Below are 27871 nucleotides of genomic sequence, written 5' to 3'. Positions count from 1 at the left end.
GTGATTCATTTTTGTATAGTTTAACTATTACAAAGTTTTTATAAAAGAAATTTAAAGATAGCTAGGTATTCAAAACATAATTATAGAGTAGCTACGATTACATTTTTTCTCAAAAAAATTTACAAAGCAAATATTTAAATTTAAATCTTTATTTAAATATGATTAAATAAATTTGAGTTATAATAATAATTAAAACAAATAAATACTACTTAAACATAGTAGAATAATATTGATAGATAAATTTTATCACATTATAATTATCTGACTATTCACTGATCTTTATATTTGGCTTAAATGCAAAATTTAATAATTTTACTAAAGGGATTTGTTAATATATTATACTAGACATATCGTCATCAAAATATACCAAGGATCTTCAGTGATAAGACAATGGACGATAATTGTCATCTAATAATGATAAAGAAAATGACTCTTCTTTAGCTAAAAGTTAATGGTTTGAATGATTTGAACCAACAAATCAAGAATTTATAAAAATTATCCAAAGTTTTGAGCAAACAAATGATATTTGCAACCTCGTTTATACTTTGATTACGAGATCTCTATATAGGTAACCTCAAACTTTTAATAGTTTTTAATGAAATTAAATTTGTTTCCTTTGTCACACACTAGAAATCTTAATGAAATACAAAAACCTGTTTTTTTTTACTGGCTATAAAACGTTAATTTTCAAATAAAGTATCCCTTTGAGCAATTAAAATTTTAATAAAAGTAAAGGGGGGGGGGGGTGGGGGTAAAATGTGGTGACTCGTCACACGACATACCAGCAATTTTATTTTGGGTGCTACTCCCTTAGTTTTAGAGACAATTGGATGAAATCTTTTGGGCTGGGTCACTAATTACCCCAACTATTGGTATCTTTAAAAAAAAACGGCGGCGGGACCGCCGCTCCCGCCGCCCGCCGCCGTTTTCCGCCGCCACAAAAAAATTTTTTTATTGCATTTCTCGCCGAATTAGGCAATTTGGAATCATTTGAGACCATGTTATTTTTTTCAAAAATTTTTCCCCTTACAAGGAACCCTGCGGGGGGACTTTTTTTTCAAATTCTCGTTTATCAAGGTATATCTTAAATACAGTGCTACTCCTGTGCTTTTAAAGATATTGAAACAAAATCTTTTTAGGTTGGTAAGTAAAAAACATTTGAATTAAGAAAACGGCGACGGGACCGCCGCTCCCGCCGTCCGCCGCCGTTTTCCGCCGCCACCAAAAAAATTTTTTTTATTGCATTTCTCGCCGAATTAGGCAATTTAAAATCATTTGAGACCATGTTATTTTTTTCAAAAATTTTTCCCCTTACAAGCAACCCTGTGGGGGGACTTGGTCATTTTTTTTCAAGGTATATCTTAATTTCAGTGGTACTCCTGTGCTTTAAAAGATATTGAAACAAAATATTTTTAGGTAGGTCAGCAACAATGGCAGAGGTACGACTGCGGAAACCGCCGCTCCCGCCGTTCGCCGCCGCCACCCAAAATTTTTTTTATTGTATTTCTCGCCGAATTAGGCAATTTAGAATCATTTGAGACCATGTTTTTTTACTTACCCACCCAACACCTTAAAAGATAAAAGATTATGTTTAAAAAAAAAAATTTTAGTGGCGGCGGAAAACTGCGGCGGACGGCGGGAGCGGCGGTCCCGCCGCCGTTTTCTTAATTCCAATATTTTTTACTTACCAACCTAAAAAGATTTTGTTTCAATATCTTTAAAAGCACAGGAGTAGCACTGTATTTAAGATATACCTTGATAAACGAGAATTTGAAAAAAATGACTAAGTCCCCCCGCAGGGTTCCTTGTAAGGGGAAAAATTTTTGAAAAAAATAACATGGTCTCAAATGATTCCAAATTGCCTAATTCGGCGAGAAATGCAATAAAAAATTTTTTTTTGGTGGCGGCGGAAAACGGCGGCGGGCGGCGGGAGCGGCGGTCCCGCCGCCGTTTTTTTTTAAAGATACCAATAGTTGGGGTAATTAGTGACCCAGCCCAAAAGATTTCATCCAATTATCTCTTAAACTAAGGGAGTAGCACCCAAAATAAAATTGCTGGTATGTCGTGTGACGAGTCACCACATTTTACCCCCCCCTTTTCTTTTATAAAATTGTGTCAGCATTTTTGTTTAAAATGTCATAAAGTAATAAATACTTTTTATTTACTAAGTGTATTTGCGATTACTTTTATTTAATGAAATCTTCCAATTTTTAACATGTACAAAACAGCCTGCTTAATTGCTTCAAGATCCATGTCAGATCTATATAGGAAATAAATGTCTATAAACGAGCTCAAGTTTTCCAAGGAATATATGATCAAAACTCATAGTGCTCCAATAATCCATAATAAACTCTCATTGCCCAGAACGATAAGACCCATTATTTTACTTTATTAAAAATAAATTCATTTTTTTCATTTCATGTTGCTATTTACCTTATATTGATGTATTTAATTTCTAATCATAAAAAAGAAAATTTAAATTTATAATATGATAAATTTAAGAAAACTATGTTTTTAAAGAATTCGATTGTGGCGACATTTTGTGTGTTCAAATATTAAACTAAAATTGTAATCATCATCATTAACCCTTTGGTGATGGTAATGTAAAGAAAAAAATATAATTTAAAAAAATCTTTTAAAAATCATTTAAATTACTAAATATTTACTTTCTTTTAGATAGTAATGCCGGGTGAGGAAAATAGATTTATTGAGAAATAGATATGCATATAGAAAACTAGCCAATAGGGAGATAATTATATCGAGCCAACTCTAGTATAAAATATTTGTCGATTTTATAGTTGTATGAAATACAACTGAATTATTCTTTTAATACAACTTATATATCTTATATTTCTTTTTAAAAACTTATGATCATTTAGATAGACCTATTTATCATAACTTATGAAAATTTATATCTTTTATGTGATTGGTCCGAATATTTTAAGTACATTTAATTATATCAGATTGTTAGATACAAAAATATTTATCTTTAAATTGGATGCATTGTTTAACTGGGTTAGTAATATAAAAAAATGAAATAATACAAAAAAAATATTAGTAAAAAAGCAAATTAAAGTAAGATTGACTAGTACTCAATGAAAAGCTTTAAAGTTTACCCCCCCCCCCCCCCCAATGTTTTTTCTTATTCAAATATGTTAGATTTGAATCCCCCCACCTCACCATATAATTTTAGGGAGGAGTAATATCCCACCCTAAAAAAAAACTTGAACGTCCATGACCATTTCCGAGATAATGACCTGCTAAATTTTCACCAAGAATTCACATCTACTTTGAAAAATATACTAAATCTTTGAAATGTACAATTCTTTCATTAAAAATGAATTTATGAACTTGTTGTTGGAATTTTGTGTGTAAATATTTTTTAAAACAGCTGCCTGTTACTACATGATCTATATTTTCTATTTTGGATCTTTTAAAACTGGCGTTTTCACTGGGACAGAAGTTTCTGCTGTATTGCAGGATATGCTTGGTATACTCACATTCTGAAAAATAAACAAATATAGCTAAAATAAGAACAGTTACGTCCAAAGTAGTACGCCAAAAAGTACAAATAGAAGTACTTTTGAATTTAGATTCAGTAAAGGATATAGAATATACGTGGATATTATGACAGGGGAAAAATTGTCGTCAATTTTGGTTTCTAACATGGAACACACTTATAGACCAGTTCGTTCATCCAGTAGGAAGGATGGCGATTGGGTAAAGGGGGTGGATAGGGGTTACAGTTATTTTTGCCCGCTGCGAGTTTCACTTTATTAGAGAACATGAAAATCTGGTGTAAGATCCAAGTAATAATATATCTCCTAATACAGTACAGAAAAGAAAGTTTTTAAAAAGTAGAAGCAATTTAACTACATCAAAATATTTCAATATTTGTTAATATCATATGAGGTAATCTGTTCTGGGAAACACAGAGCTAGTTTTAAGCTATTTTTACAGATGTTATAGTGAAAAGTCAACCGTTTGAAACAATAAAAAAGGCCAAAAATTTAGCCTTAGTTAAGGGTGAAGTTTTGTTTTTACAAATCCCTGACACCAATTCATAATTCATAATTGTATATCAATCTGGGAGTACGGAAGGGAACAATGGATCGAATATTCAATTTTTAAGAGTCTCAGACTTTGGGAACTGGCTTAAAGGGAATGTGCACGAATTCAGCAGGTTCTGACTGACTTTGGGTACTAGCGCATAAATGCCCCGCTAACTAGCTGAGTTAGTTTTCAAAATAGCAGACAGAAATTTGTTATAAAATGGCTGGTTTTAACAAATATTTTTTCCCAAGAAAATGTCATTTCATGGATAGAAACTCTACTGTGATATTAATGTATTACACATTTTAAGAACCCCTTGAATTTATGTGGCAGTTATTGACGAAGTTCTAAACACGATTTTTCTAGTGATTAATTACAGAATGTTTACTACATTGTGATGTATTGGTAATTTAATTTTCAAGTAAATTATTTTTTTCTTAGATTTAATTTTGTTCTAAATTATATTACCATGATCCCTTTACAATTTTGGTCAATTTTTTTTGATAAATCTGGTTTTCATTGCTTTTTAGTGAAAACTCTTTAATTGAATTTATTGCCCATTGTCCCCTCCCTTACTCTCTGATATTAATACATTAACCTAATGATAATAATTGCTTGGTTTGGTTATATAATTTATATTAGGGGAAATTATATTAAGTTATTTTTTTACTATTTTCTCCAAGAAATATATTTGAAAGAAGTACAAGAAATAGGGAAAAGAAAAACTCGGATCTAATGCAGTTTGCGGTAAAATGTTCCTGGTAACAATTATCTTCAAATATCTATGAATTTTAAAGGCTGCTAGCTATCAAACGTCTGAACGTACATAACATGCCCAGACACCGTTTCCAGCAGCATAAGAAGGCCTACAAATAATCTGGCATAGCCAAGATCCAATGATGGACGAAAGCTTCACTAAAAAAACGCGTAAAATGAGCCTTTTTTGTGCATTTATGTGAACTGCGAGATAACAGTGCATTATTGATTAATGTCTGTTCCAGATTATTCTTTTGACAGTTAAAATTTTGTGCGAGTATAATCTTAACGTTTGATATTTAAGACTATATTACAATCTATTTGTATTTGTAGATGAGGGTTAAAAGGCATTGACATTTTATACACATTCTGGTTATTTTTCAAGTATTTTATTTTGATTAAATAGTAGGACATAAGCTTTAACATATTCCCTAACCCCACCCGGTGACACCATTACAAAACCGGAATATAAGGGAAACAACATGAAATAAATGATTGTAAAAAGATGATATTTTTATAGTTCTACTTGTAATATGATAGAATATTTGCCTTAAGGTATGGTAAGGATTATATATTCGAGCAAAATAGGTTTGTGTTTCTGTATGAAAATAACTCGCCAACCGTTGGGTCAACATGGTTCTCCTTTTCAGAGAATCTTCATATATTTCCGGCAAAATTTTACTCAGTTTAGATTAGAATATGTAAACCTTCCAAATAGAAATGGCCCTGCATATAAACCACCCTCCCCCCCCCCCACACAAAAAAGACAAACTTCAATTCAAATTTAAAATATTAACCTTAGAAATTGTTAACCCACAATGGCTTTAGAGAATAATTGCGCAACCGCTTTTCTGAGTTCGAACAACAACTTTATTTTTTTTACAGGTAATAATTATGCCTTTATTCCCTGATAAAAAGTTGATTATTGACTTGACAAAGTTAACAAATAACTCTCAAGGGAAAGGTTTAATGCTGAATACTATCAAGAGTGAACGGAAGGGTTAATAAAAGATTTAATAATTTAAATGTTGTTTTAAAATTAATTGATAGAAAAGCTTCTAAACAAAATTAGGATATACTGTTTTAGAAACAAAAATGCGTAGAGAATATAAAATTTTCCAGTATAGCTTCGAAACCGATTAATATCCGGTGGACTAGAACCGGTTATCAGCCATATTGAAAAAAATAATGTATATCATCTAAGTACAGACAACTTTCAAAGAATATTACAATAAAAATCATAAAATCTTTACCAGTTTTGTTAACCCGGGCCTACGGGGCCTGGGGGCTAACAAACTGGCTTTAATCTTATAATTTTTCATTTTAATATCCGCGGAAAGCTGTCCATAATTTAATGCGATAAATAACTTATCTACCTATCCATGAATTTTAGTATTACTACTTTACCAGGGATATTATTTATATATATTGAATATGGAACTTCATACAAATCAAAAACAGGTGGATAGATAAATACTAGCATTGTAAAGATTACAAAGTACAAGATTTTAGGTTTATACAAGTTTTTAGCTACTTTCGACTTCTTTTATGCACTTGGTCATCTATACCTTTTCCTTTTTACCTAAGCTTTAGTAGCAATTAAGGGGGGGGGGGGGGAGTTCTGATACATTTGCGTAAACCTGGTATGTAGGCTTTATCTTTTGACTGAAGGGATAGGTTATAAAAGATAAAATCATTCTTATATGATAAATTTTACCAAGTTTTAAAACTTTTTGGATAGGCCTCCGGGTTCCGTAGCTCCAGGCCTCAAGGTGGTCTCATCAGTACAGGTAAAAATAAATTTTTTTGAAGAGTTAGAGTTCAGCTTATCAAAATATGCATGTTTTTTCTTCAAATATGTGAATAACATTAAAAAAATGCATTTGCATATTTTGTTTTTTAAGTTGACCTCTAACTCTGAATTTTTTTTTCATTTTTACCTGTAGAGAGACTACCCGGAGGCCTATCCAAAAAGTTTTAAAACTTGGGAAAATTAATCATATAAGAATGATTTCATCTTTTATAACCTATCCTCAGTCCAAAGATAAAGCCTATATACCAGGTTTACGCAAATGTGTCAGAATTCCCCCCCCCCCCCTTTGTTAAATGTTGAAGCTCACCTGCGCAGAAAATCCAACATAGCTGGCAAGTCCATTGGCTTGGATGTTAGGTTTCTCACTACTCAAAGGAGGTATAGGGGAGGACCTAAAATAAAATTATCTGATAACTTACTTCAAACCTACTTTAAATGACAGAAAAAAAAACAATAAAAACTGTTCTAAAGGAACAAATCAAAAGTGGTCAAAGGTCAAAGGCTGCACTTAGTGGCTTAGTAAATAGTCATATTTATTATTTCCCGACTCCTTTAAAATGGCGCAAACAAAAGTCTATGCTCTTATGAAATGTTTTTCAGACAACATAATTGACATTTTTTTTCTTCAGTTGGATATAAAATTCAAATATTAGGTAATATCTCTATTCCTAAAAAAATGTTCAGAGAAACCTTACCTGGAATTATCTGATAAGGAGGTGGTTGAAGCTGCAGGATCTGGTGATCTGCGGTGTACAGGTGAACCTCTGAGATGTAAATACTTTAAAATTTTCTGTAATAATAATTGTGTAGTTTTAAAGGTTGTTTTATCAGTCTTAAAATTGCTTAAAAGGCATGCTTGAAATCAAAGAACTTACCTTCATCTACTTAATTATAGAGATGATATGCTTTTACTTTATGTCCAATCTTTTTAAGATTCGTCATTCATTGTCAAAAATTGACGTTAGGACCTTATAGTTGTGTTGATAAGAGTTGCTACGCCATTAGAATAATACCATTGGTAAGTCACTTGGACAATTATAACATGCCTAAACTAATGATCCCAAAAGTAAAACATTCGTTTTTTAGTTGTAGCAGAAAATGATAAATTATTTGTTCCTTGGTGAGAGGTTGACAGGTACCAGGGGACTCATAGCCTGCTCTTCGGTGGGTGTCGCCTCCAGCAGAGATTTACCTGGAACCTGCGGCGTTGGATCAGTGACACTCATTGGGATACCAGGATCTGTTACAGTTTTATGGATTGATTATAATTTTTTTTTAAAACTTCCCAGTATAGTGGTAATATAATTAAGAAGTATGCATCATTGCATAAGTTATATTAAGTATTAACTTTTGACTCAGATAGAATAAAGAGAACATCCCGAACAACATGAGGTTTTATTTTGTTGCGTATTTGAACCATAATTTGCTCAATTATGCATGTCAAGCGGCCTTCAGGCAACCAATCCTTTGATACTGTAAATGGTAATGTAAATGAAATGCACCTATCTCGAATCAAGGCATTCCAAATACTTTAAATATTCATGCACCAGTTGGAATCATTTTAACGTCCTTAGTTATGACGTGGAGTTGGGCCTATATTCAAACCTATCTACTTGTTACGCACTAGACGCGGATTAAAAAGAAATAACTCCATAAATGCCTGCAGTATAAATAAGACTGGGTGGGCCACTCAAGAAACTATCCAGGCTGTCCATCGTACTTTCAACGCCACTCATGGAATTACTTGAGCTGGACGTGTTTAGCAGGGAGGGAGTGGGTATTCTGTCTTCACCTAAACACAAATAATTTTAAATCTTTTTGCAAAATCTTTTAACTAAGTAGTTCTGATGAAAACATAATATCTATTAAATATTACAATTTAGGCTTAAACAGCCATCGTTATGATTGGAGAAATTCAATGAACACATTTAATTAAAATGCAACATCATCCACGGAAACAAAACTTAAAAATTTGACAGTCTAACAAACGAACAGAGTGTAGGTAAGCACTTGAATAACCAATGGGTACCTATACAAATTCTGAATACAAATTTGCTGTAAATGCTGTTTTTTAGCCCTGGAAATAATAAAAACGCAAAAAAGCTATAAAATAAAAGTAAAAGATATATTTGCCTGTAAAACTATTTAATGATTGTGGTTGCAAGGGTGGTGGAAGTGAAGACATGTTTTCTGAATTCATATCTTCAGCATCTAGATTCACTGGTTTCTTGGGACCTCTAAAAATTATCATAATGATTCATTGATTGATCATAATGATTTTTATTCTTGATAATTCTTTCATTTCTTTGTGCTTGTATGCGGTCATTTTAACCATATAATCGGTGAATTAACGACATACCACAGAATTATACCGTACTAATCTGTTAGATACTAGTGTGTAACTCGCGGCATTACGGTAAATGCCTGCTTGCTGTCCAAGAGGTGTTGGGTTTGAGTCTTATCTTCATCACGTCATACTAAAGACGTTAAAAAGTAAACCTACTGATGCTACGTCTAGGAGGTGGAGGGAATGTCTTGGCCCAAGATAGACGCAACTCATTAGTATTACCATGCACACTGAGGACTTCCAGACAAAGAGTTGGTTGTCTGTTGGTCGTTTCTTAACCTAATATCCTATAATGGGCATTAAAGTATCGCATCCCATAATAAACCTTCTCTACATTATCACTTGAAATCGAAGAAAAATCAAGTTCCCAATTATTATGTCTTATAAAGTATACCTAATAGTATATTGGGTCTTTGCCAATACCGATTCTACTTCACTCTGTAAGGTTTCCTGCCATTCCTAAAAAAAATAGAAAAATTGAGCAAATCTTACTTTTAAACGATTTATTACGCACAAAAAAGTTAAGCACATAAATAAGATAAAAGGAACAATTTAGTTCTAGCGGTCAGTCAAGTCAATTAAGCTATACATAGATACAATTTGTATCATACAAATATATAAATATTGTTGAAAGAATATACAAAATTCTAATGTGATATTTTGCTTTCCTACTCTTATGATAAAAACTAAAAAAAATTTGTTTTATAATTATGCTTGATCGAGCTTCAGGTAGTTTTTGTTGTGTTTCAAAGTAGATTTGATAGCTTCGGGGTAAACTTAGTCGCAGTAAAAATAAAACTTTGGGTTAACTTTTAAAATCGGATGGAGTTCAATTTAAAAATGATTTGACTGAAACATATAATAACATAACCCACCATAAATGTTTGTTTAATTCTTAGCAAAAACCAGTTACCTACCTGTATTTGTTGTTCTAAAGATTCCGCATCTTTAAATAGCTTGTCCTGTAGCTCTGACAAATCAGTCAAGGTCTTTAAATTGTGGCTCATAGTCTGACCAAATCATATTTTCAAAACAATGAAATGAATATAATATGCAAGAAATATTTATTTAGTTTTGCTTACTTTATTTTGATATTAAATAAGCCTTAAGTGAAGTTTTATCTTAATTGATTGGTTAGACAAAAAGACAGGGTTGTTCAGGGATATGACAATAGTCAATAAATTAAAGTACAATGGACATCCCCAATGATTTTAACAACATAACCCCTTCTGTACATTAAAGTTATTGGATAAAATATTTTGACACTCAACATGATTAATTAACTCATCAAAATTTATTAAAACTACCAAAATTTATAAGCCAAAAAATAAGAAAACATGATTATAAACTTTGGAAGGGGCGTCGTAGCTCAGTGGTAACGCACTGAGTTACGGTGATGAGAGTTCGAGTTCTAGTCCCCATGTGACAACTCGAATTTCTCAGTTGAATACATTCACACAACTTCCCCTGGTTGTGTAAGAAGGGGATTATTGAGTAAGTTTGGATACTTAATAGTCACGTACATAATATCAGTACAACCCTTATCCCAAGCTCCTCTGCGGAGAGCGTCATTCATTACTGTGACTTAATTTGGGACACCTGCCATACTCGGCGAGGGTGAGGTAATAATGAGTAGCTCTCATGAGATAGCGGGTCAAGTCATAATGTGCTTGAACGTGGAGCTTGATAGCCCTAGTGGCTATAGAAAAGTGTCTCAGCTTACTCCATGACTACTTAGGTCCAAACCCTAAGAGAAAATGGCTAATCAATCAATCAATCAATAAACTTTGGGAACTAGTGTAATTAAAAATTCAGGTGTCTTCACCCTTCCTCAAAAAAATTTGTTAAAACTTGACAATTTTAAATTCAAATAAAAGGGATACCTACATGTTAAAAGATAGTCCTTGTTATAAAATCTGTAAAGAAACAAGAACTAAAATATTCATATGTTTAAAATCATGCCTGAATGCCCTCGCACATAAGAAGGCTAGTTTCCCAGGATCCTGATTTATTGAACAATATTATTTCATAGATTATTACAAATTTTTCTATAATCTAAAAAAAAGATAAATTAAAGGGACCAACAAGAGTTAATGAAACTTGAGAAAAAACATTTTTTTCATAAATTTTTGTCAGTCTTAATACCTAATTGTAACTTGTATTTTCTTATTAATTAGAAATGTGTTAAGATACAAATTTTAAGTAAAGTACAGACAGAAGGTAAGGTGTTTTCCCTCTCAGTGTCTATCGACCTCTGAAACCCCCCCCCCACATATTTTTGAAATCAAATGAAAATATGGTGGGTAAGGGGAAGATGTTTTTCTTTACCTAAACCTAACCCTACTGGGCCTACACCTGAGGTGACCTAACCCTGTATAGTTACTCATTAGTCAGTAACCTATAAAACCCAACCTAATCTAAAGTAACACCAAAGAAAAACTTACAACCAACCCCCCTTTATTTCAATTTATTTTAAGAAGTTGAGGGGATTTCTTTACTAGAAACTTTGAAGGAAACAGCCAACGATACAAATCTACAGATAAAATATTGTTTATCCCTGGTGGCACACACTCGCCCGACATGTACAGTTTAAACTCTTCCTCGGGAAGGGATAAACTCTCGTGGGACATGTTCTCTATGAAGGAGATGGCACAACACTGAAATTTAAAAATAAGATTATTGATACATTTTTCATACCTACTTATTGTGAATTTATGGCACAAATTATATTCATGATAAAAATTAGACCGATAATGTCAGAGTAATGTATAGGTACACAAAAGTTTTAAAATATTTTTTGTTTCAGTGAAATGAAATGAAGACTTACCAAATTTGTAAAGTAGTATCCTTCTTCACCAGACCGTAATCTTATCTCGTTTGTAAACCTTAACATAAGTAGTTAAGATATAGTTAGTAAGTATTTAAAATAAAAAGTTTTTTTTTTCTTTTTGGAACTTTCATTTCCAGGTTATACATTCATTTAACGAGTTAATCATGGAAGTTTTGAAATATTACCTAGTAATAAAATTTATATTTGATGTGACTCTGGGTGGGTTAGCCTTTAGAAGAATGTAAATCAAAGATGGTAGGAAGTCATCTGCGCTTCCCTGACCAGTTCCACCCTTGTTTAAAATCTACAAAGATTTTTTTTTGTGTTTTATGCAAAAATTTGAAAACATGAAACAAACCAAAACTTAAATTCCTTCTATTTCAAGTTTTTAACTAGTTATTTTTAGAGTACTCATTTCTCCTTGCAATTTATGGTTAAATCATATAATCTGCCTAATATAGAGCATAAAACACAATTTCCTCAAAGATTGCTTTCGCACAAGACACAACACACCGCAGCTTATCCTGTGGGGCTTTGTTTCCATCAATCTAAACAACAAAAACATTTAGAAATTTCAATCGTTTTAATCACAGCATTATTTTTTCTTATAATTTCTAGTTTAAAAAAAAAAAATCTGATTTAAAGTTCACTTAGTTCCCGAGATATAAGTATTTTTTTTTTGTCAATTGGGAAGGTTTTCTCTACCCTCATGTGGATACAATGCCCCTAGATGCTAGGAGCGCAGCTGCTAATATGAATACCTCTAGTACGTGGTTGATAGCTGTATAGATAAGCTCTCTTATTTCAGGTTCTGTTTCTTTGAAAGGACACTCCAAGTGCGAGGCTGTCACCCAATTCAAAGACCTAGAAAAATTTAATTACAGTAAAGGGGAACGAACAAGTGTATGATATGGGAAACATTTTTGTCAATTTAGGTTACTAATATGGACATTACTTATTGGTCAGCTGTTCATCCTATAGGAGGGGATGGAATGGTATAAATGGGTTGGATTGGATAGGGGGATCGTTATTCTATCCAGCCACAAGTTTCACTTTATTAGAGAACATGATAATCTGGTGTAAGATCCAAGTAATAATAATATATCCATTATCGAACACCTGGATTGAATTTTTAACAGAGTGTATTTTTCTTGTATTAACAACTTCAATTTTTCAAAAACAATGAATTTAGGTACCTAATTTTAGACTGTATTTCTAAATCTTTTTCCTCATCATTTGTAGAAACTGGACTAAATAGCTGTTTGTATAAGCTTATGATTATATACCTAAAAATATATAGATATGAAGACACAACAATGGATTTAGGATCTTTTAAAGTGGAATTATTGACACTTTGACAGGGTAAATTTTGCATGCTAACAAGACATTATTGATCATTTCGTTCATCCAATAGAAGGGGAGGGAACAGGGGGTATCGGTATTTTATCTACCTGCGAATATTACTTTAACAGAGTAAATGAAAATCTGGTGCAACATACAGGTAATAATCTATCCATTGACAAAATATTAATTTACATATTTAACAAAAATTTGCTTTTAAAAATAGATATTTAAAAATATTATAGATGTTTTCATATATATAGAACAAAAATAACAAAATCAACCTTTCAGTAAAATCTTCAATTTTCTTAATTTCTTCATGAGATAATCCGCTAAAATTATCGTGTGTCTCCAGTCGTTTTGTTAGCTCCTAAACAAAACAATAATTCTTTTATAACTATCAGGTCTTGATTCGCGGAATTCTATATGTGTAAAATTCCATTTTAGCTGAAAGAAAGAATGATGCAATGAAAGAAAATTTTTAAAAAAATTGCTGGTTTCACATGGTAGTCAAAATGATAATTGGCACAAAAATAGCATAAAACCATCGCCAAGGCTTAAATCTAAAAATCAAATAGTCAAAACCTTTCTGATACCTTTGTTAATCTTCCCTTGTTTACCTGATAAAAGTTTTGAACCATGGCTGCCAAATCTTCTATTTTCATATCATCTATCTTTTTATTTACCTACATTTAAAAAGTTGATTAGTCAAATGATCAAATTAAAAAATATGATTACAAAATCCCATAATAAAATATCTTAAAGTAACTTTGGTATTACAAAAGTAGCTCAACAGTTAAAAATCAAGCCTTTTTGTTTTTGTTACCCTCTCAATATTTACATTCTAATGGAATATACGGGGATATTTTGACATGGGAAAAAATAACGTAAATTTAGGTTGCTAACGTGGACATCATTTATTGAAAGAAGTATTAAGTATATGATGACCAAAGATAAAAATCAACAAGGAATAAGCTTAACAAAAAAATTATCATACTAAAAAATCCTTAATATATGCGTAATAATATAGCAAACATAGACTTTTAGTATGTATTTAATCAAAACAAAAGTACACACCATTTTAACGCAAAAATAAATCTGAACCTTTTATCACTGCACTGACAAAAATCAAACTTGAAATCACTGAATTTTAGCAGAAAAAACTCAAATAGTCATGGGTTAGTCAGCTGAGAAATTAATGTTTCTCAAACGTGCACAACTCACCCGCTTAATAAAATACTGAATATTCTTGGATAAATCTTCCATGCCGGACTTCTTCACTCTAAAATAATATTTTAGTAATCTTTGTAAGTTCAACATTTTTGTCACCACATGTTTATAGTTTTATCACTTTATGCTGTCGATTTTGTATTATTTGAATAAAAACTTTTATATAACATTCAATACTAAAACATCTGTTTTTGTTATCAAGGAACTATTTTTAAAAATGCATTTGAAATAAGTTTTTTTCATATCTTTTTTTTGTACAATCATTTTCTCTTATCTTATGAGTTTTAAAAGTCGCACAAATTAAAGCAAATACGTCTATGAGTAGGTAGCGAAACTGTTTGGGAATTCAAGTTAAATAATAGACTTTCTTGAACGACGTCGACCAATGCTTAAAAAAAGGAAACTTTATTTTGCCTTTTGCTATACCTATACCTAATATTTTACTCATTGATAAGTATAATGGAACAATGTTAAAGGAAATAAAAAGTAGTTAATCTTTACATATTTCAAATCATTACGCCTTATTGTTATTTAACAAGGATGAATAGGTATATTCATAAGTAGCGAGGTAATAACAAACTAAAGGGTGTTAAAAAAAACCGATCGCTTCACTCTTTTCAATATAAACCCTACAGTTTTGGTCAAAAACTAACAAAAAATGACCCAAATCATGTCCAAGCAATGAAAATGAGAAAACGTTGAATAGGACATCCTTGTTGAATAGATTCTAGGGTTTCTTGCAAATAATTTATAAAAATTCACTGGATTTAGTCTTTTTAAAGTATTTTTTGACAACGGACGGCTAATTCGACAAACTGATAATCACTAGTTATACAAATGCTGCACTGTTAATAATTCATACTTTGCTAAAATATTCATCAAATTTCGTCTAGATGAGATGAACGGACATTCCCTAGTGATAGAGCAGTTGCGCAAATAAAATCTTATCAGTAAAAACTCTGAATTTAAATAATAACCTTTTGCTCAAATATTCACCGAATTCTTTGCCCACTTGTTTTGTCTCTGGCGTTACTAGTTCAGATTTGTCTGATGATAAATCTTCTAAAATAATAAAACAACAAATCAGTCAAAGTACATAAGTGTGTTAATACTGAAACAGTGTTAGGAACATTTAAAATAAAAAAATAACAGGCCAAGTAGATATAAAAATATAACAAGAAAACTGATATAAGTATGTTTAAAAAGTGGTATTTAAACTTTGAATTCTTTATTTGATTTATTATACGAAAGCCTGGTTTTAAACCGTAAAGAAAATCCATGTATCACGTAGGTTTATTGAAATTGTCAACAAAAATATTAAAAAAATACAAGTAAAATCTTTAATCGTTGGAACAGGCTAAAACCCACTAGGACTAACAGGACTATAAAAATAATTTTATTTTGTAACCGAGGATAATTTCAATTAATCTTAGCTAGATATATGATTTAAAAGAATTTTAGAAAAATTGTCTCTATTATTTGATATAAATGTATAAACGATAAAATTAAGTTTTAATACATAAAATAAGCTAAAGAAACGTTTTATAAAAATACATCCAATAAATTTCAAAAGCCTATTTAAAAGTATCATATTTACAAACCTAATTCCTTGTTGGTTGATTCATAAAATATTTATTTTCCTTTCATTGGCTTAAAGTTAATTTTAGAATAATCATTATTAAGAACAGTTGGATAAAGTTGTAAAATATCAAAGCTTCGCTTTAGACAATACCTCTAAATATATATCTATATGATATTATATAAATCTGAATGTTACATAACATCGATTATAACAATAATGCTCTGAGAGGAATTAATAATTTGTACTGACTAATACTTTTATTTTAATAAGAGAATTTGATGCCAGTTTTGCATGAGTCATTAAAAAATACGCAGCGCCGTTTCTTCAGGGCTTGGCAACCGCAAATAATTTTTGGAATTGTTAAAGATTATATAAAATGAAGTAATATACAGCGATTAATGGTCAAAAGAGTGGATCATTAACAGACTTTGGACTGTTTGAGGCTGACAATTAAACGTTTGAAGCTTTCAACCACTTCTTTTGAGCGGTTGCAGTTGTAAATAGCTTTAAAAATGTAGCTCTGCTATTAATTAAAATTACAGTTTGATTGTTGATGTCCTGATTATGGGGGCACGGCGGTTGCTGCTTTTAAGACAAAACTGCGGCTTTGGCTGCCAAGCCCTGCATTTCATTCATGCTTTTATTTTATCAATCATATTGATATTGAGATCTGCCGGATTTATTATAGATTGATACTTGCAATTAGTAAAAAATGACATGTGACTATACAATCATAAATATATGGATTCGAGTTTATTAGTAGCGAAGCTACTCTATAATTTGAAATGTCCGTCTGTCTCAGTTTGAAGGAAACGTGATTTTCTCGGCTCCTATAAAAGATAAAAGGCTGAAATTTTTTGACAACATTCCCATTTTTAGCAGGTTTTAGGCTATTTTTGTATTTTTTCCATTTTTCTCCATATCTTTGGTGTTTATGGTCCAATTTCCAAAATTTTTTCAGTTTTAGATATCAAAATAAAATTTCCTGTCATTTCAAGAAAACAACTATGACGGCCAGACTGCCTTAAAGCAGGTTTTAGGCTATTTTTGTATTTTTCACATTTTTATCCATACCTTTGGTGTTTATGGTCCGATTTCCTAAATTTTTTCAGTTATACGATATAAAAATTAAATTTCCTGTCTTTTATGGTCCGATCTCAAAATCTTTTTAGTTAAAAATATCAAAATTAAATTTCCCGTTGTTATGAGCATCCAGTATGTAATTTACTTTGACCGTCAGTCTGTTAGTCATAGTACTGATATATAAGTATTAAAAAATTAAAAACAAATGTTGAAAAGGTTTAGTGATTTTCCCCCAATATACATGTTTTTGACAACTAATCTTTAAATTCTTATACATAATTTTTGTGCTTCGCTACTTATGGATGTTGTCATCCTTGTTTTAATTTAGAACTTACGGAATTGTATGCAAGTCGAAGAAGGGAAGCTATTATAATCGCTCACCCCCGAAAAATGAGTTTTTAGGACGAGGTATCAGATACCCCGGGCCTGAGTTACCCAGCAATAGGGGATTTTAAATTTCACACCTCATTTTGAAGGTCTCAAGGCTAATTATTGGGGTTGAACACCCGGAATAGCGCTCATAAGCATTATAGATAGAATTTGTACAAAATGTGTTGTTTTGTGCCAAAAAAATACAAATATTTTATAAAAAATATGTTGAGTGTTAAAAAAATAAATTAAAGTACTCAAAAATGTTCATTAAAAAAATACTAAAATAGTCAATTTATTATAAAACTAAAGCATAAGGGATATTTACCCCACCCTCCTTATGAGAATTTTTCCATTCCTTATAATTCCTTATAATCCTTTCCTAATGTCTCCCCCCCCCCCTCATTCCCGTTCATCACACAATCTTCAAAGAAATAGGAAGTATCACATTTCTAAATTTGTCCCCCCCACCAGTATATGTTTTTTAGATATGTAGTATCTCTATAAGTCCCTTCTTCCCTCATACACTTTGTCTTTCTTTCTTGCTGTAGTTTATTACTTAAGATCAATCAAAATTCATAATTTGTAAATTGCATATCAAAAACTATAAATCAAACAAAAGTGCACATATACAACTTGTTTAACATAAAAAAATTAACATATTTCATGAGTAGCATCCCTCATAATGACCTCATTACTTTCTTTTCTCCTTTCTACCTCTTAAATGGATTCTTTAGTTCTACTTGATGCCATTGGTGAAAATGTCTTCTTTCTCCGCCTCTAAGTCTACATCTAATTCTTATTTTATTTATAGTACATTTTGGACTATTTTGACCTTGTTTAATAAACCCCCCCTCCTCTCAAACTCTTTCCTTTTATTGGGTTGAGAGTACTACTAATTAGTGACACTTGGCTTCCATAAATCCTTTTCACACCTTTAACTTACAGATTAAACAAGGATGACAACATCCATAAAAGTAATTTTCTAAAATCAGAAGGAAGGACAAACGAACAATAACTCCTGTAGAGTGTCAGCACTTATTAAGCAACGCAATAATTTATAAGCCCCAAAAAATTGTACAGAAAATTGTTGCAAAATGGTGTAAATACAGGGTACAGTAAAATCACTTTCTTTCATTATTAGAATTTGATTATAGAGACGCATTGCTCATAATATTGTACTAGGATTCATTATTCAAAATATTAAATGTATATAAATAAGATGTTTTTGTCAAAAAATCAGCATATTTTATAGACATGCGGACTTTCTGGTAATAAATATAGATTTGCTACCAGATCATACCTAACAGTTATAGGAATCATCATATAAAGTTTAATATGAAGACAAATCTAATATGTCTAATTTAACGAAAAGAGGTAAACGTAATGGATGGACGGACCGACGCTTATTATAGAAAAGCTTCGTTTTTAAAATCATAGAATAAATACAAGTTTTGTTAGCCGAGACCTTTGGCCCCTCGGGAATAACAAATTTGGTTTTAATCTTATGATATTTCTCTTTAATAACAGCGGAAAGCTGTCTATAATACGATGCGCTAACTAACTTTTCTCGTATTTTGGGGATTCCTTCAATTTATTGACCATTATATTATCCCTTAAGATCCTTGTGTCCACTATTTTAATTTTGATTAATTTGAATGCATTACACAAAAAGGGAAGGCTTTAATGATAAAGTAAATTAAATGTTGGATGCCAATTGGTATAGAAAATCTCTACAAAAAAAATTCCATTCGTAGCTCTTGCATAGCAGCCAAGAAAATCAAAGAATAAAAATTTATAATTAATGAGTGGCTTCGCATGGTGTGTGAAGTGAAGGATTTCGCTAACTATGGTTCTCTTTTATAGTGAAGCTTCTCATAGGTTTATTACAATTTAAGGGGAGGGTACCACCCTCTCTAAAGAATCCGCCCGTTAAAAAACCCTACTCCATAATGCAAGTGCTCCTAGAGGCCTCAAGGGTATCAGCAAGCTAGCAATATTGTATCCATTTTCCCCACTACATAAAACTAGCATTTTAGGAAGAGAAAAATATTTTCAACTTCTAAGCTAGTAATTGAAATGTTTTAATACATCTATAAATAAAACAAGAATGACAACATCCATAAAAGCGAAACTCTGAAACGGTGGGAATCAGTATTCTAATAATCCTATAAATAATGTTATTTTATCACTTAAAAACTGTTGCTATAAATGTAACGATCATAGAGTAAATTTGCTTATTATTTAAGACTTATTACAGAGTGGCTTCGCTAATAAATCAGTTGTTGTAGAAACTGCAATATTAATGGTATGCATGGTTTAAAGATTATAAAATATGAAATAAAGGCATTGATTTAATAGGAAAGCTGCTCTATGTTACAGAAGTTACTAATTAATCAATAACGTTGTAAAAAGCTGTAATATTAATAGTATGCATGGTTAAAAGATAATAATAGATGAAATAAAGGCTTTGTTTTAATAGCGAAGCTGCTTTCTGTTACAGAATCTCCTTCCATCTTTCCATTCGTCTGTCTGTCTTTTTGTCCATTGAAACAGTATGGGAAATTTCTTTACTGCTATTCATGATAGACGGCTAATTTTTGACTGAATATTATCTTTACCGAGATGAGCATCCATTGCAAATCTACTCCAAAAAAGTTTTTAATTTGTCGGTCAGTTTGTATTGCTCTGAAATAAACCAAATTTTCACAGGAAATGAACAAAGAAAAATTTTCACCGCTCATAATATTACAGAGCTTCTTTTCAACTCACTATATCCGTCAGTCTATATGTTATGCTGTGTTTCGTATTTTTAAAAGCGAAGCCTTTCTATAATTAGGGTCGGTCCGTCCGTACGTCCGTCCGTAACGGATAGCTTTTTTTGGTTAATTTAGGAATGTTGGAATTGTCCTATCGATTTCAAATTTTGCATGGTGATTCCTTTAGTAGTTAGGTACAATTTAGAAAGCGTAGCAACTCTATAATCATTACCAAAATGTCCGTAAGTTCATTTTAAACATGTTGATGTTTTTACTTTTTAACAACAAAGTTTTATGTGATCTAATCATCGGATTGATCTGATTTTTGATATATTGATTCCTGGGACAAAAAAGTATAATGTAATAAGCGATGCAACTCTATAATCAAGTCCTAAAAATGTAAGTATGTCCATAAACATTATCCTGTATTAAGTTTTTTTTTGTATCTGTTTTTCAACAAGTTTATTTACAGATTTGCTGACTCTTATACATTTATATAGTGATTATTCAGTTCTGACACTATACAAGTGTTCATGTTTGTTTGTCCTACTGTTTCAGTGCTTTGCTTTTATGGATGTTGTCATCCTTGTTTTATTCTGCTGACTTTTCCTTCACTATTTCTTCTATCTTTTGGGCTATATTTCTGCCTTTTTATGGATATTATTGCTACTTATAGATATTGTCCTCCTTGTTGTTTATTTCTTAAATTGGGAATTATAAAACGGGAGGGATTATTCTATGTATTACAAATGTAATACGTAATCATATGTTCGCCATTATAAACATAGCGTGCTAACGCAAATTTTTTTCCAAATTCTATATAAATTTTCAAAGAACCACTTTGTCTTATTTCACTTGTAATTGCAATATTTTACCATTCCTATTTATATAGTAGTGGCACTGCAGAAACAATATAATCTTCAGTTAGAATTTCCCTCCTTTTTGTGAGGTTGTTATGAATTATAATACAACTCCTCCCCATCTTAAACAGTTTATCAGGGAGAGAGGGGACATTGGGCTGTTTATTATGCTGGTACCTAAAGTTTTGTAATAATGTTTTCTTATTCGTTAGCTCAACAAATTTGAGGGACAAAGTGAATTTTTAATGGTTATGTCAGTAAGTTGAGTGTTAAAACGGTTAAAGCACTAATCGTAATCTACAGGAGGGGTAATTATATGTATCATCATTGTGAATGTATATTAATTTATAGGCCATTGTCTTATCCCCTTAAATCCCTGCAGTTTATTTATCATATAGCCCGGTGACCTTAATTGGGTTTATGACACATTTATTACCTCTTTCCTCCCCCCCCCCCCATCAACCTCGATATAGTAATGCCACGTCTCGCGGTCGTTGCGGTCATGCGTCATATTGGAAGGGTGACGCAAATTTCAGATCTCAGTTTTTGCTATTTGATTTACTATTTTTCTCTGTAAGATAACAACGATGCTTGCAAGATTTTTTAATTCGCTATAATATAAAGATATTTTTTTCAAATCGCGAAATCTGGGATCTGAAAATTGCGTCACCCTTCCAACCTGACGCATGACAGCGTATGTCCGGGAGATATGGCATTATTTAGTACACTATCTTTATCAATTCTAAATCAATTTCCTTTACCTCATATACCCCCTCCCCAACCCTTAAAATCCTTTTTAAAGTGTAAATTTCAACCTCAATAATTTGCCTTGAGATTTATGGGATTTCTGAAATTTGAAACAAAAAGTTTATTACTGGCTTTCTGAGTCGGGCTTTCTGTATCCTAACCCGAGTTTTTAGTTTAGTTTATCAGTTAAAAGTTTTTGGGTGATTTTAAGCTATTTTCTAGTCCCTCTCTACCCCTTCGAATACAGAGCCCCTAGATGTTAGGGATGTAGCCACTAGTATATAGATCAAATAAGTTGAAGGAAAAGTCATTTCTATAGTTAAAAGTTTTTAAGAATATTTACGATCAATAAAGGGGGGGGGGCGAAAGTGACACTTTTTGAAACCAAAACTAAGAGTCAACAAAGGAACTCAACTAAAAAAAGGGTTACAGGTCTGAGATTTTGCATGGCAGTTGCTTTATAGGGGTACAATATGGAACTGTGAAAAAACGGCGGCGCAACCGCCGAAAACCGCCGTAATTTTTGTTGCCTTTTCTCGGCGGTTTTCGGCGGTTGCGCCGCCGTTTCTTCACAGTTCCATATTGTACCCCTATAAAGCAACTGCCATGCAAAATGTCAGACCTGTAACTCTTTTTTTAGTTGAGTTCCTTTGACTTTTAGTTTTGGTTTCAAAAAGTGTCACTTCCGCCCCCCCCCCCTTAGTTGCTATGCCAAATATCTGAATACAAAGTTCATAAGATATAACTAATCTACGTTTTCCAATCATATTAATAGTACAAATATATCTCTTCAGTAGAATTACTTGCATGCTATTCATCTGTGATTAAGAAATTTTTGGATCTAGTAAGAATGCCAAGTCTTTTCGGATCATGGAAAGAAAACGAAGTAGCAGGTTTCGTCTTATTTTCAAAGTAGCGTTTCTCCTATTTCTAGCCCCAGTGGAGAAATCATTAACATTTACCTAACCAAACCTAACCTAAAATAACATATCAAAAGCTACTGTGAAAATACAAAGAAACCCGCTACTTCGTTTTCTTTCCATGATTCATCTTTTCTTATAATTTAATAAACCCGCCATAAAAACAGTAGTTAGAAAAAATGACTTTTTTCGTATTTTGAACTTAATCCGATATGTATATTTAAAATGCACAATCTTAAGTACTAAAATATAAACACACTGTCACATTGATTGACAAATCTTAACTAACCCTAGTGTTAAAATAATGTTAATACGCATTTTATTACGCAAAACGCATTACCGGTTCAACACAAAAAAATCTCGGGTACTTTAGATCAATAAATGTTAAAAGTACATAACCTACAAAATAGTTTCTTTGTTTGGGATTTTTTGTGCCAAATTCATATTTGCGAAGTTATTATACAATTTACATTGTATATATATTTTTTAGGTAAGGCAAATTATTATCTTTATATACATAATTGTTTAAGTTTTACTTAAAATATACTAATTGCTTCGCCTCTAGCATTTTGAGGCTGTGTATTGGAAAAGGGGAGGGAATAAGAAGATTAGCGAAATCTTAACAGACATTCGATAAAACCTTACTACTTTATGTATGAAACTAGTGACTGCGACCCTAGCAACTAGGGGCTCTATACGAAGGTTAGGGTATGGAATAAAAATAGTCTAAAACCATACCTACCAGGATTTATGTAAATTGAAAAATAAAATAGCCTCTAACCAACCCAGGGCATATGTAAAGCTTCCCTTAAATGGAAAACTCATCAGGTTCAGTAGTCATCGAAATCTTAAGTTTCAGGCAAAAATCCTTACTACTTATAATAGGATTGGATATGATATGTAATATGTATAAACTCTTACCTTTTCTCTGGGGTGTTGTCTTTTTAAACATTTGTCTGATATTTGCTGAACTACGGTCCAGGGTTTGAGATTGAAATATCTTCGTCTAAAACAAACATAGGATTGTGATAGAAAAGAGTTTAAAAATTAAACTAAAGTACTTATTTAAAATTTTGAAATGAGTAGGAAGGGGCATAGAATTAAACGTCCGAGTTTGGGGGTTAAGGTGTGTTTACCCCCCTTCAAACTTTGAAACCCCATTCCACTCCCCTCAAAATAAAAAGCTTGGACGTCCCTGTCATAAACATGTTTTTGACAGCACAGTTAAAAACAATAAAACTAAACACAAAAAGAACAGTAAATTGTGAAACAGTAATAATACAGAAAATCTTGTGACATTATGTTTAGGTATATGAAAATTAGACAATCATAACAAATATGTAGTGAATCTCTGTCTGTATGTAGACTTTATATAGTCTGTAACGTGATTGTCGTTCACAGTGCAGCGTGCGAACATGTACGAACATTTTAGAGAAGTTATGTTACTAAAAGGAATAGCAATAAACCATATGGTACGACCTACCTTGTTAGATATTCCCTGGGCCATGTGTTGGGGTGAAGGAATTTTCAGTTTTCTATCCAGGGCGGGGGATCGTCCCATCATTGATGCAAATGGAGAACTCCTTTCCTATAAAAAATGAACATTAATTTTCTTTTTCAACTGATTATCTAAATGAAGAAGTATTTTTTTTATTGTTTATGCAATACAATTACTTTAAACACTTTGATTGTACAACTCTTATGTGCATTGATGAATTTGGACTATTTATGAGTCGTAACCCCCCCCCCCCCCCCCCACCTTATCCCTTTCTTATATTAAAGACGCAGTTCAACTGGGACTCAAATCAAGCGCCTACCATACAACTAGCGGACAGATTTACATTTTGTTTTTTAGTCATAGTTTGCCCTTTTATTCATATTAAATAAAAACGTCTTACCTTATTTAAAGGAGTAGGAAGTGAAGCCGACTGTGAAGGAGAATACGGAACATATTGCTGTTGTGGATACCCTCCTCCTTGTTGCTGTGGCAGTTGCACATTCATCTGTTGTTGTTGCTGCAACATTTGTTGTAGATTGGTGTTGGAACCTGGCGCGTCAAAGTTGTAACTTTGAATTGTTGTATTTTGCTTTCTGAAAAATAAAAACTTAATGATAAAAATATTCGTCAATCGAATTACTATTTAAACGAAGATGTTTATAAATGACGTATAAAAGAACTATGTGATATTCTATATATGGATTGGATATATTAACGGGGGAAAATTTGTCGTCAATTTAGCCTGCTAATTTGGAGCTAATTTATTGATCAGTTCGTTCATCTAGTAGGAGGAGAGGGGATGGATGGTGGGTGTCGTTACTTTAGCTATCTGTGAGTATTACATCATCAGAGTAAAAGAAAATCTGGTTCAACATCCTAGTGATGATAATTATATCTATTTATATGACGTAGCTTCATTTCAATATAAGCAAACTGAAAACAGACAAACCAAGAATTAAAAGTAGCTTCGCTACAAAACGACCCAAGTATCTGACCTGTAACACTGTGAACATAACCAGTTCCATTCAGGATTCCCGTAAAATCCGCACCCATTTCTGCAACGTAAATCTGTCTGACCCAGCTTCAGTCGGTGGCTGTCAGCCGCCATTTTGATTTTATACTTCTTCTGCAAATATTTAGATTGTGGCACTTGTACATAATATGGACATGGAAGTCATTGTTTTGTGGGGGGGGGGGGGGGTTGACACATTTGCGTAAACCGTTTAGACTGAGAGGATAGGTTATTAGGGATAAAAGCATTCTTATAAAATAAATTTTCTAAAGTTTTAATATTTTTTTGATAGACCTCAGGTTCAGGTGCTGCAGGCCTCCAGGTGGTCTCTGGGCAGGTAAAAAATCAAAAGTTGAATAGTTACAGGTAAACTTGTAAAACAACATAAGCGAAAGTGGCAAATATCCCCCCCCCCCCTTCTTTCATGAGCAGTATTTGAGCTCTAAAGTTACATTATATCACAGTGTTCTAGAGTTTAAAATTTCAATTATTGATAGTTGTACAAAACACAAAAAGTAAAGTACATATCAATAACATTTTATGATTAATTCATTGTTTAAATTGTCTGGGAAAATAGACACAAGGCATCGAAATAAGAGATATCCTACTCAAAGGGGTAACACACCTTTCTTTGCCAAAATTGAGAAATTTTTTAATATTAAAATAATTGACCTTAAGATATAAAATTATTCTAAATAGGTAGGTAATTCAAATAATTATAATGACTTTTTAAAAATAACAAATACCTAATAACTAAATGATTTGATTGTATGTAAATCCTAACACCTCGACTATTATAACCAACAAGACGACAAAATGCCTTACCCCCCTAAAAATACAAAATAACATTTTAGATCAAATCAAAAGATAGAAAGACAATAATAATCCCCTTTATCCATGATAAAAAGTCAATACAACTTTTTTAGAGGCAATAAACCTGAAGAAAAGAAATGCAATTAACAGGATAATTAGTCTGCAACGTAGTAGAATGATCAGACTAAAGTAATTTGATACCTTGTAATAATATCTCACGACAAAAACTATTAAATATTATTATCTATAATTAAAGATAAGTTAACTGTCTGGGGTACAGATAAAACATAATTTTTTGATGTTGAATAAATTGTTTGGGGTGTACATTTATGTTCAAAATGATATATTCAATAAAATACAATTTGTAAAAGAAATCTTTTCTTTTGCATGAAGGCTAGATATTAGTGATGGCAATCCGTCGAATTTTTGGGCCGGATTCGGATTCTTAAAGAATCCGTAAAAAAAAGGGGCGGATTTTTGGCGGATTCCGGATTCGGATTCCGGATTCTATCAATATTTTAAAAGGATTTTTTAAAAAAAATAAAAAAAATAAGTGCTACATATGTCCTAAAATCTATGTTCTTGGTGCTCTATAATTCACTTCCGAGAATCAAACCAGATTTTAAAAGATATTATATATAATGATAAAAAACCTTTACCTTCAAAGAGGAGGAGTTGAAAAAAAAAACTCAAGACGCTAATTTTAGCCTACCAAATAAGAATCCGGAATCCGCTATTAAAAAACAGATTCCGGATCCGGATTCGGATTCCAAAATTGGCCAAAAATTGGGTGGATTCCGGATCCGGATTGCCATCCCTACTAGATATAAAGAATAATAAGTTTGAATTGGATTTTATGTGGAGACAAAGCGATTCAAACAAGTTTCGGTTTAGTTGTGTAATATATCTTTCTGCTTTTTCCCTATTACAGTAGTTGTAAAACCTGTTTGTGTACAGGCAATACGTTCTTCTTAATATATTCTCGGCTATTTTCTTCTAGGTTTTCTAAGTAATACCTAAATATTAAGATATTTACCAAAGGGTGATTTCATTTCATAAAAAATATTTTTAACATTCCTATATCATACCTTAACTAGTAAATAAACCTAACCTGAAGTAATGAACAAACAAACGAAATACCAACTCATTAAATTTCAGTGCTTTGAGGGTATACGCTAATATTCTGTACTTTAAATTATATTATAGACATGGAGTACCACAAACCCTATTTGAAATTGGAAAACCCTAAGAAAAAACCTAACACCAAATATAGAAGTTCATTCTAGAAATTAAAAAAAACTAAAACAATCTACCTATAATTGACCATCAGCCCGAATGAATTTCCCAATCCTCTAGGCGAAGGGTCAGCCATCCAATTTATCCTAGATTATAATAAGTCAAATCAGAAAATAGATTAACTAAAAAATTGTTTTATCTTTGTATAAAAGAATTAATTCTTGATTTTTAAGGTTTGTGATGTGCATGTGATTTAATTAAACTAAAAATTGAAACCTTTGTTTTGTACAAAGATATCTTTTTTATTTTTCTACATAAATAAGTGCATAAAAACAGGGTTTTCACTGATTAAAGCCGGAAGATCTCAATCTCATGCAGTTTTAAGTGCCTTTTGATCACAGGAAAATTCAAACATTAAAATTGGAACCTGTATAGCATAGCACCATTTCTGATGTGGAAATTTGCCACAGGATCTAATGCTTTTCCTCGCCTCTTTTCTTCATACAAATATCTAAAAGAAAGGAAACATTTTTTATCTTAATGTTATTAAACAATAAAAAATTGTCACTAAAGAAAGTTAATTAAATGGGTACTTATATACATTATACGGGTGTGACACTGT

General features: G+C 31.8%; 2 protein-coding genes across 8 annotated transcripts in view; both read right to left on the bottom strand.

Annotated features, from left to right (window-relative positions):
* Positions 1 to 133: 133 nt before the first annotated feature.
* Positions 134 to 25312, bottom strand: LOC145313734 (rab5 GDP/GTP exchange factor-like). 4 transcript variants are annotated; one of them, XM_080153294.1, is made up of 24 exons: positions 25184 to 25312; positions 24589 to 24781; positions 24174 to 24278; positions 23612 to 23696; positions 15348 to 15432; positions 14365 to 14422; positions 13761 to 13826; positions 13425 to 13510; positions 12996 to 13085; positions 12561 to 12663; positions 12281 to 12347; positions 11985 to 12105; positions 11797 to 11854; positions 11530 to 11626; positions 10932 to 10975; positions 9887 to 9979; positions 9364 to 9428; positions 8756 to 8859; positions 8283 to 8414; positions 7741 to 7862; positions 7318 to 7388; positions 6930 to 7014; positions 3258 to 3503; positions 134 to 341 (listed from the first exon to the last, which is right to left on the bottom strand). In XM_080153294.1, the coding sequence occupies exons 1-23, from the start codon at positions 25294 to 25296 to the stop codon at positions 3420 to 3422; spliced, it is 2127 nt and encodes a 708-aa protein (XP_080009420.1). In that variant the 5' UTR covers positions 25297 to 25312; the 3' UTR covers positions 134 to 341; positions 3258 to 3419. The 4 variants fall into 4 exon arrangements, with proteins under 4 accessions (XP_080009420.1, XP_080009422.1, XP_080009423.1 ...); XM_080153296.1 differs by having other exon boundaries at positions 134 to 315; XM_080153297.1 differs by having other exon boundaries at positions 134 to 289.
* LOC145313735 (malonyl-CoA decarboxylase, mitochondrial-like) overlaps positions 25313 to 27871 on the bottom strand; it is a 9250-nt gene continuing 6691 nt past the window's right edge. Inside the window, exons 13-17 of one of the 4 annotated variants that reach the window (XR_013877479.1) lie at positions 27677 to 27760; positions 27327 to 27395; positions 26842 to 27029; positions 26215 to 26415; positions 25313 to 25765 (exon numbers count right to left, since the gene is read on the bottom strand). Coding sequence is in view for 1 of the 4 variants with exons in the window: in XM_080153299.1 (XP_080009425.1) it covers positions 26939 to 27029; positions 27327 to 27395; positions 27677 to 27760 (244 nt within the window). In the remaining 3 variants the exon portion in view is untranslated. Of the gene's footprint in view, positions 26416 to 26813; positions 27030 to 27326; positions 27396 to 27676; positions 27761 to 27871 lie in introns of those variants that run through there. The other 3 variants (XR_013877480.1, XR_013877478.1, XM_080153299.1) reach the window with 3 other exon arrangements.

This window comes from Acartia tonsa, chromosome 3 (genome assembly GCF_053477335.1).
Source record: "Acartia tonsa isolate MP-2025a chromosome 3, ASM5347733v1, whole genome shotgun sequence".
NCBI lineage: Eukaryota > Metazoa > Arthropoda > Copepoda > Calanoida > Acartiidae > Acartia > Acartia tonsa.
The sequence above is the reverse complement of the archived record's forward strand: the minus strand, read 5'-3'. Positions and strand labels throughout refer to the sequence as shown.

Bases quoted from the DNA above. Each gene is read 5' to 3' on its own strand.
- LOC145313734 (XM_080153294.1), bottom strand. From the start codon at position 25,296: ATGGCGGCTGACAGCCACCGACTGAAGCTGGGTCAGACAGATTTACGT. The intron at 15,433-23,611 runs GTAAGAGTTTAT...TTATTATTTTAG, and splicing joins GACAACACCCCAGAGAAAAG to AAGATTTATCATCAGACAAA. The intron at 8,415-8,755 runs GCAAATATATCT...ATTTGTGTTTAG, and splicing joins ATCATTAAATAGTTTTACAG to GTGAAGACAGAATACCCACT.